At 34.6% G+C, this 9,731-nt stretch overlaps 2 protein-coding genes across 3 annotated transcripts; one reads left to right on the top strand and one right to left on the bottom strand.

The window, feature by feature from the left end:
* Positions 1–2,068: 2,068 nt before the first annotated feature.
* LOC129945461 (vacuolar protein sorting-associated protein 18 homolog) lies at positions 2,069–5,656 on the top strand. Of its 2 annotated transcripts, XM_056055226.1 has the most exons (6): positions 2,069–2,437; positions 2,491–2,801; positions 2,927–2,974; positions 3,120–4,812; positions 4,876–5,027; positions 5,093–5,656. In XM_056055226.1, the coding sequence occupies exons 1-6, from the start codon at positions 2,194–2,196 to the stop codon at positions 5,555–5,557; spliced, it is 2,913 nt and encodes a 970-aa protein (XP_055911201.1). In that variant the 5' UTR covers positions 2,069–2,193; the 3' UTR covers positions 5,558–5,656. The 2 variants fall into 2 exon arrangements, with proteins under 2 accessions (XP_055911201.1, XP_055911203.1); XM_056055228.1 differs by lacking the exon at positions 2,927–2,974.
* Positions 5,575–6,450, bottom strand: LOC129945462 (protein C19orf12 homolog). Its single transcript, XM_056055229.1, has 2 exons — positions 6,081–6,450; positions 5,575–5,961 (listed from the first exon to the last, which is right to left on the bottom strand). Exons 1-2 carry the CDS (start codon positions 6,280–6,282, stop codon positions 5,741–5,743), a joined length of 423 nt encoding a protein of 140 aa, XP_055911204.1. The 5' UTR covers positions 6,283–6,450; the 3' UTR covers positions 5,575–5,740.
* Positions 6,451–9,731: the final 3,281 nt, after the last annotated feature.

Genomic DNA, 9,731 nt, shown 5'->3' with positions numbered 1-9,731 from the left:
AGACTAAAATTTCTAAAAACGGTTGTATTTACAAATGAATTACAAATATCTTACTGAACTTATATTTAATGCTTATGTGAACTCCACCATAACAGTAAGTGGTGTAAAAAGGAAAATAGGTCAGATTGTGTTTCTAAGATCTAGAAGATCAGAAAAACAAATTAAACAAAAATGCTTTGTAAAGAAAAGTCAGCTTTTTATTTTTATTTCAACAGAAATTGCTGAAGATAAGGTAAATTATTTGTCCGTCTTGTTTTAACCACATATCGTCCAAGTTAATATCTTAAAAGGCCAACACAAAAATGGTAAGAAAACGGAAAATCAATCTAATATCATGACACTTCAAATTACAAATTTCATAACTAACAGCTTGAAATCACGAAATGAATTGCTTTTATTTAAAGGGTCTTTTTTTGTTCAGAGCAGGGCCCGAACTGTCAAATAAAAAAAATGTCCGAGATAAATGCTGGACACAAGCATCCGAATGAAAATGAATGCTTATTTGATTATAATTAACCGTGTTTTGTTGGAAAATTTACCAATAGTATAATAGGATTTTACACGAATAACAAAAACAATTTAAGCAGTATGAATACTACCGATAAAAGTTAAAGTAGAATCGTACTACGGATGGGTTTTTGACATTTATACGAGTCTCGAATGGATCAAATGTGATTTCTTTCTGAAATGTTGGTACTATTGATATTGCATTTGTACCTCGATGGCTGTGTTCGTTGAGTAGTTGTGCATTTGGAATCATGTATTTTCAATTGGATAAAACAATCTGTTACTGTTGATATTATTAACTTCCCATAGGAAGTCATTGTAATGGGTCCGATTTGTCAAATTGAAAATTTTGACATTTCTCGACGTTTCCAGGTCCTTATAGTCGCGATAAAAGATTTTTAGAAAGATGTCTGATAATAAGGCATAAAGATGCAGAAAGGGTTCTCAAGAAAATTGCGTATGTGGTTTTTTTACCATAGCAGTTTGAAAAAAAGGTGAAAATTTTGGTTAACCCTAAATATCTTACGAACCAAAAACGCCAGAGACTTGAATTAAATTTTATATATATTGTAACGTGATGTCAAGGAAATATATTTTTTGAAAAAAAATCCATTTAACGGTTTTTTTATAAATAAAAAAAAAACTGAAAAAAAAATTGTCACCTCCAAAATTTTACGACTAAAATATGATTTCATCTCCAAAACTGTGCAACGAAGAATAATGTTTTTGACATTTGATAAAATTTTGAGAAAAATCGAATTGACAGTTTTTTTTACAAAAAATTAAAAACCTAAAAAAAATTTAACAAAAGCCAATAATTTTAATTTTTGAAACGCTATTTGAGTCGAAAGTCAATTTTTTACCAACTTTTATTAAATTTTTTTTAGGTTTTTAATTTTTTTTAAAAAAAACTGTCAATTCGATTTTTCTTATTTGTGTTCAGTTGTACCAATTTTTTAATACAAAAATCTTGGTACTGCCGATGCGTTTTATTGGGAATTCTCTACTAAACTATTTATAGAATGCCAAAAAAACACGGGTAATGAAAAGTAAATTCACAAAGCATTCAGTAGCTGTGTTTCAAAAATAATAAGGAAATAAATAATTCCTCCGTTAAGAACCCTTTTCGGAGCTAAACAAGGAAAACTTCTTTAGATAATAAAAACAAAAAAAACATGTCTGCCTGAACTCAAACAATATTTAAGATAATTTTATTGTTATAAATAATTTTATGTTTTATGACCCTCTTATATTAATGATTTTAACTTTGACATTTATTTAACTTTTAGTTACTCTTAATATCCTTATTAACTTTTTACTATTTTGCTAAAGATTCAAAGCATACCAAGTTTTTGTATTTGTATGGTTGTTTAAAGATTCAGCTTCCATCTTTAGAGGTTATTTTCAAATTTAACGGTCGCTTTTATTCCACATTTCCGTTCCGAACATTTAATTTATAACCGTCAGATGGCAGTGCGTATTTCAATATTTGACAAATGACAGCTTCAGATATATGTTATTGTTGTTGTTGTTGTTGGAAAAGTTAAAAGATAAGAAGAAAGGAAACATCAAAAACTAAAAGAAGTGAATAATTTAAGCAGCAAAAATATTATCATTAAACATTTACGAGAAATAAGCGTATTCCTTTTGCAATACTCTCCCTCAGTTCTTGATTCTACATAAAAAATGAGTCAGCCTGAGTCCAAAGCGAAGTTCCTCAGCAGTTCCAATGATCCGCCCAGCTCGGGTTATATTACTTATAGAATGCAGGAGGAACAACCCATCTTTACGAAGCGTAAGATGCTTCTAAATATTCCTCAATCATACTCCGATATAACGCACCTAACCGTCTCTCACAACTGGCTCTACTGCCTCGTCTCACAGCAGGTTCTCCTCAAGTATCAGCTTCCGAAGGCATCTCCACCAATAGGTTCGTATTAATGACACTTTATTTTTGAACTCACTAATAACATTCGCTCCCAGAAATCCCATTGGACAAATACTCAAATGGACATACGATTACCAAGATGTTCCTCGACCACACCGGACAACACTTGCTTATAACGCTAGCCTCAAAGACTCCAGGACTTTCGCCGGAATTGATTTATGTAAATGGCAAAACAAACAAAGTGAAGAGAATCGAAAAACTCAAAGACCACGAAGTCACCGCCGTCGGATTCAATGTCTATCAAGGTGACGAATCCTCAACTGGGCCAATTTTAATTGGAACCAGTAGAGGATTAATTTTTGAAATCGATCTCAATCAAGATGGCGACAGATCGTATCGAAAACAGGTAAACAAAATCTTTTTTTTTAAATAATGATTGATGCATTTATCTATCATCGTTCCATATTCATAATTTTTTCATCTTGTAATTTTAAAAAAAAAAACATGTTGACCTTAAATTAAATCAATTAGCTGCCTTCATACATTCCCCTCTACGGCCTGAGGGAACTGGATGGACTGGTAAATGGCTATGATTATCCCCTTTCTTTTCTGAAACACACACAACAATTTCTTCTTGATTTGCTCATTCACACCGCTTCTTAAAAATACCCACCATGACACAACTTCTAGATGCTTGCTAATTCATTTAAAATTTGTCCAACAGATCTATGACCTTGGCCTGGGTCGCATGAAGTATCCCATCAATGGGTTGGATTTCTTTCGAGTTCCCGGTTCAAGCAAGTATGTGGTTCTAGCTGCTACGCCAGACTGTTTGTATGGCTTCCACGAAACAATCGACGATAAGTTCTCGCTTCAGACCATTTTCAATGCCTACGTCAATGGCATGCGAGCTCAACTCGCGGAAGAGATTAAAACCGACTTGAAATACTCGGTTCTTGGATTTCACGTAGAATCTCAGTGGCCAACTCGGTATGCTTGGTTAAATGGCAACGGCATCCGATTTGGTGAGCTTTCCAAGGACCTTACGCAAGATAATTTCATTCTCGGCAAAGAGAACATTCCGTTCTCTCAAGATTTGAAGCCACTCTCGGTGGAGGAACGCAAACAGCTCGTCCCAAAAACCATCATGCTCACACAGTTCCATGCGTTGCTTCTCTATCCCGACCACATAACCGGCGTGTGCTTGCTCAACCAAGAGCCCGTTTATGAAGAGTATTTCTCGGATCAGTTTGGTAAGTTGCTGGACATCGTGATGGATCCGTTCAATGGTTCCATTTACGCTTACACCCCCAAACAAATATTCCACTATCGGGTCACCCACGAGAAACGGAACCTATGGCAGTTGTACTTGCAGAAGGGTATGTACGATTTAGCCGAGCAGAATGCGGAGAACCCAGCTCAAATGGACATAGTGCTGGCGCGAAAAGCAGAAGTTTCCTTCGACCAAAAGGAGTACCTCCGCAGTGCGGAGATATATTCAAATACGAAAATAAACTTCGAACAGATTTGTCTCAAGTTCCTCTCGTTAGAAGACAAACGTCCTTTGATGACTTACGTGAAGAATCGCCTTGACAAACTGCGCAACGAGGATCTTACCCAGATAACCATGTTGGTTGTGTGGTTGGTGGAACTATACCTCACCGAAATCTCCTGGCCAGGTCTGGATGAGCAAAAGAAGCAGGACTGGCAATCGGAGTTCGATAGTTTCCTGCAAACACCTCGAGTGGACAAGTGTATTCGCAACAATCGCTCGGTGATATATGACCTGATGGCTTCCCATGGCGACAGTCACAATCTTTCAATGTTGGCCGCTGTGAATCACGACTATGAATCAGTCATCAATCAGCATATTAACCAACAGAAATTTCCTCAAGCTTTGAGCGTTCTAAGAACTCAAAGAAGTCCAGAGATGTTTTACAAATACGCACCAATTCTAATGGAGGAACTACCCCAAGAAACCGTAGCTGCTCTCATGGCACAGGGAAAGAAACTAAATTTGGAACGATTGATACCCACGCTAATCTGCTTGGACAGTCAGGTGCATATTGAAGAAATCATCAAGTATCTTGAATACGCCGTCTATTCCTTGGGAGAGCAAAAACAGGCGTTACACAATTACTTGTTACGCTTATACGCCCAATACAAACCCGAAAAGTTGGACAAGTATCTGGAGAATGAGGGAACTGATATAACATTGGTCCACTACGAAGTCAAGTATGCGTTGCGGGTTTGCTTGGAGCACGAGGCAAAGAATGCTTGTGTTTTTCTTCAGTGCCTTCTGGAGATGTGGGAAGCAGCGGTGGAATTGGCATTGACATTTAACATTCAACAGGCTAAAGTAACTGCTTCGAAACCTGCGGATGAGGAGACCAGGAGAAAGCTATGGTTGAGAATTGGTAAGTTGATTGTTGTTGGAGAAGGAATACGTTGGCAATTGTTTCTATTTTAAATGCCTACAGCTCAGCACGATATTCGAGGAACGAACGATGTAAAGAAAGCTCTAGAACTTCTAAAAGAATGTGAACTGCTGCGAATCGAAGACCTTCTGCCTTTCTTTTCAGATTTCGAAAAAATCGACGACTTCAAGGAAGCCATTTGCACTGCTTTAAAGGTAAATAGATTATTTAACAAAATGGTGGTCAACTTAATTTTCAAAACAATTTATCTCCGCAACAGAACTACAATGAACAAATTCAAGCCCTCCAAGCCGACATGACAGAATCTTTCAAACAGGCTCAACGTGTTCGCAGCGATCTGCAGGGACTCCGCAATCGATCGGTTCGCATTGGTGCTCAAGAGCCGTGTGCCATTTGTGAGTCGTATCTTCTTCTCAAGCCGTTCTTTGTGTTCCCCTGTGGACACAAATTTCACGGCGACTGCTTAGAGAAACAAATCATTCCAATGCTCACATCCGAGCAAAGTCGTCGTCTGTCCAGTTTGAAGCAACAGCTGGAAAATATTCTAACCACATCGATTGCTATAGCCGAACGAACCAACCAACAACGTCTAAGCCGTGAGAAGATCAAAACTGAGATCGAAAACATCCTTGCCTCCGATTGCCTGTATTGTGGGGTCATGATCGATACTATCGATCAGCCATTCGTAGAGGATTGGGAACAAGTCAATGTCGATTGGGAATAAGTTAAACAAAAACAAAATGTTTGTCGTTATTATCATAATTATCTAAGCCTAAAAATACAAACATATTTATTAAAATACATAGAAAACCTTACACTATAAGTTGCACTTGTTTATGTTTCCAAAAAAAATGTATGTTCCCAATTACTTGAGGAAATTTAGTATCGCACCTAAAAAGACTTCGGATCAGTCAATGATTTGCATACGAAGTTCGTTCGTCACAAAGGAAGTGACTGTTCTCAGAACGGCGGTCTGGATGTCGGTGTTTCTGGCCAGCAGAGGTATTAAGAGCGCCAAATCTGAGACACCAACATCGGCTACGGCAGCTTGGACATGTTGAACGAGTTGTTCTTGTTGCTGCTCCGTCAGATCGTTCATGAGTATTTCACCAATAGGTCTGAAAGTGCCTAGAAAAAAGACAAAACAAACAAATCATAATTTTGCTATATTTCTATTTTTATACAAATGTTTCACACAGCGAATGACGCAAAAACACGTCAGCCTTGCTTAATCTAGGCACATTCACCTGATGACATCTTGAATGCAGTTAATCCTCCGAGGGTTCCACCAATTGCTAGGCCAGGAGGTCCCAATAGCAGTCCTCCTGCCATGCACATAGCTCCGCAAACAAATGCACCTTTTCCAGATTGTTTTACAGACACTCGGACATTTGCATTGTCCGAGACAAGAGCAATTGCCCTCATTAGTTCTCTATTGTTAATTGGCATGATGATGGCTTTTGTTTTTTTATTGTTAAGAATTCACGGTATTTCACTTCCGATTTTGTGATAATTTTTGTACTTTGAACAAGTTATTTTTTTGGCAATCTGAATCGTAATTCTCAAAACACATCTGTCACTGGCTCACTGTCCTCTATGGGCTCTAAAATGTTTCGCTAAACGGGAAAGGCCCTTTTTTCTTCTTCTCTCTCTTTTTTTTATCAGATTTTGAATTTTAATATGCAGTGCTGTCTTCTTGTATAACTCTAAGGGAAATGACAATTAAAAAAGTACTTTTTTCTAGTTGTCAAAAAGTGGAGTCAAGGCTGTGTTCACATTTGGCACGTTTAATAATTCTAAGACATCGGAGATTTCTATATTCTCAGGAGTGTAACAAAAAATGAACATACAACATTGTTCGTCTTCCTAACAAAGTGAGAAATTCTGTAAAAAACGAAACATAAGCACATTTTTCAAATATTAAAGAAATCCAAATTTGCTTTTAATTCAGTTTTCGTTTATGCCTTAAATCTATAAAGCTATTTAATACTTCAAGGGTGTTACAAGCTGCTTAGATAACTAAAAATTTAGAAAACCGATAAGATAATCATGATACTGAGATAAAATTATAGTATATTATATTATAATATAAGAAAAATTACACCCAGTTTAACGGTAAGCGAATATAAAATCCAACGATTACAATTTTAGTAATTGTTTGTTAAGATCTTCAAAAAACACTCCGTCGCCTGGATAAACTATTGTCGTATGTTACATTCGACTATTTTTGGGAAAATGTAATTTTTTTCCCGAAAACCCGACGGTGGATTTTATTGAAAATTACATGATATATGCAGAAACATTTGTGAATTGAATAATGTTTCAACTTTGTATATATAATTGAATAGTACTATCATGAAGAAGAAACGCTCGACCTGACATCTTCTTACGACTTCCTAAACAATTCGTTCCACATGTTTTGCATGTGGAATGTATTGGGGTGGGAGTAAAAAAGAGCGAGAATTCCAAATAAAATAATAAATTTCCAGATTATTAGAAAAAACAGAAGATAGAGAAGAATGTATACAAATTCAGCGAAAGTTCGAGGGAGTCAATGAAAATAAATTTTTGTTATAATTTATTATTTATATTTTGTATAATTTGTTATTTTGATTGTTTGATTGGTTGATTGGCAATGAAATCATTTAAAAAAACACACAGGACAAAAAATAGAAGAAAAATTAGAATACAAACATTTTGTGGTTGCCAATTAGAAAAATTAAGGTTTTCCCTATTTTTTTCTAATCATTTTCAAATGAGACAAATATTTTTCAACCATGCTAATAATAGTGCGAACATTTTTAACTTAACATAGGAAGTATTGTAATGAGTCCGATTTGTCAAATTCAAAATTTTGACATTTCTCGACGTTCAAGTTCCCTAGAGTCGAAATAAAAGATTTTTAGAGAGTTGTCTGTGCGTGTACGTATATACAGTTCGTGCATCCGTAAGTTTGGGAACTTTTTTCGTCATCCATTGCTCAAGAATCAGAGATATCGACTTCAAATAAATATTGTTATACCGACAGATAATAAAGAAAGATGCAAAAAGGGCTCTCAAGAAAATTGCATGGGTGGTTTTTTGACATAGTAACTTGAAAAAAGGGTAAATATTTTGATTAACCCTAAATATCTCACGACGATACCAAAGAAATATATTTTTTGAAAAATTCTAATTAACGTTTTTTATAAATCAAAAAAACTGAAAAACAAAATATTGTTCGCCTAGAAAATTATACGAACAAAAAATGATTTTATCTCCAAAACAATTTTATGTAACAAAAAATAATGTTTTTGACATCTGGTAAAATTATGAGAAAAATTTAATTGACAGTTTTTGTACAAAATATAAAAAAAAACAATACTGATACTTGGTAAAAATGTACTTTTAACTCAAATACATTTTCAAAAATTAAAAACATTGGCTTTAAATTAGTTTTATCTCACAGAAAATATTATTTGCCACATTTACATAATTTTTATTAAAATCCAACAGTTAAGTAGTTAATCGGAATGGGAAGTTATCAGTGCGAGTTGCGTCCAAGCCGCTACATTGAAAATATACTCATGTTAAAATAACAGCTTTAATGGTCACTTATTTAAAAACTCTTTTTAGTTAATTTGATGTTAGCACCGTGGAAATGAATCAATAGTAATTGAGGTGAAGATTAAAATTGACAAAGATTTTGTTGGAAATAAAAAATTTATTTAATTTTGATTTGAAATTTGATGTGTATTTCTTCAATGTTAAGGTTTTTTATCTTTATTCCTTAATTAAATTCCTTAAAATTAGAATGTCATTTTTAAAACGAGATAACTTAAATAATTAATTACACCTGACAAACCAAAACCATTTGACCTTTTTCCTAAGAACGCAATAAGCAAGAAGAAGATAGTGTAGTAATCTTTAGCCATTTGTCCGTTTTTTAAAACTACCAAAATGAGGGTGAGAAGAATAGTAATACCTTTTTGGTTTAATACATTAATTTAACAAAATTATTCCCTAGAAACTTCCCTACATTTTTGTCTACGCAACAACCTGCCAACCTAAATAAATACTGTCGTACTTATTCATGTACCTATTTTAACTCCAAAACTATAAATATAGAAAATATGTTTTAAAATAGGTAAACATGCATAAATTCTCTTTTTCCAATTCTAACACAGCTGTTTAGAAAAAAGTCTGATGCTACCATTAGAAGGTCAACGTAAACGGTCAACGCGTTGGCTCTTTGACGTAAAAAAGACGTCATTTGTAGATCTACAATTAAAACTACACAATAGATATGAATATGCTTACACTGTACCAATTTTAACATTCTTTGACACCCTAATATGAAAAAAAAATAAAAATAACGTTGGCTTAAATAAATATTATTTTTTCTAATCGTGTGATATTCAACATCTTAAGCATTGACGCTGTGAACGTTGACAGTGCGTGCGTTGACACAGAATATTTATATGTTTTTATGACGTCATAGACTCAACGCGTTGGCCCTTTAAGTTGATTGTTTTATTCTAGCTTGAGTCATGACTTAACTCCAAATATGAAACGACTTAAGTCCTTACAATTCATCTTAATACACACCAACCTCCTTAACCCTAGAAAGATAATCTACGTCTGCGGGACGTATGGCGCGGGGAAAAATTGTTATATCTTTTCAATTATAAGCCGTATTACATTAGTTTTTTATATTTGCTCAGGACTAGGTCAGAGCTTGCATGGTGCATCTTAAAATTTACGCTGAAGATGCATAAGGGCCAGTAATGACTATGTTATACGTCTGGGAGCCGTATGATTATCTTTTATGAAACTTTTGTGCACTGAACAAAAGTATATGGAGAAAAAACTTTTTTTTTCAAAAATTACTAAAACTTTTTTTTATAGTTAGCTTACCC

The sequence above is a fragment of the Eupeodes corollae genome, chromosome 2 (assembly GCF_945859685.1).
Source record: "Eupeodes corollae chromosome 2, idEupCoro1.1, whole genome shotgun sequence".
Classification (NCBI taxonomy): domain Eukaryota; kingdom Metazoa; phylum Arthropoda; class Insecta; order Diptera; family Syrphidae; genus Eupeodes; species Eupeodes corollae.
The sequence above is the reverse complement of the archived record's forward strand: the minus strand, read 5'-3'. Positions and strand labels throughout refer to the sequence as shown.

Excerpts from the sequence above, each read along its gene's own strand:
- LOC129945461 (XM_056055226.1), top strand. The coding sequence starts at position 2,194 with ATGAGTCAGCCTGAGTCCAAAGCGAAGTTCCTCAGCAGTTCCAATGAT. Across the intron at positions 2,802-2,926 it reads ACAGATCGTATCGAAAACAG|CTGCCTTCATACATTCCCCT; the intron begins GTAAACAAAATC and ends TAAATCAATTAG. Across the intron at positions 5,028-5,092 it reads CCATTTGCACTGCTTTAAAG|AACTACAATGAACAAATTCA; the intron begins GTAAATAGATTA and ends TCTCCGCAACAG.
- LOC129945462 (XM_056055229.1), bottom strand. The coding sequence starts at position 6,282 with ATGCCAATTAACAATAGAGAACTAATGAGGGCAATTGCTCTTGTCTCG. Across the intron at positions 5,962-6,080 it reads TGCATTCAAGATGTCATCAG|GCACTTTCAGACCTATTGGT; the intron begins GTGAATGTGCCT and ends TCTTTTTTCTAG.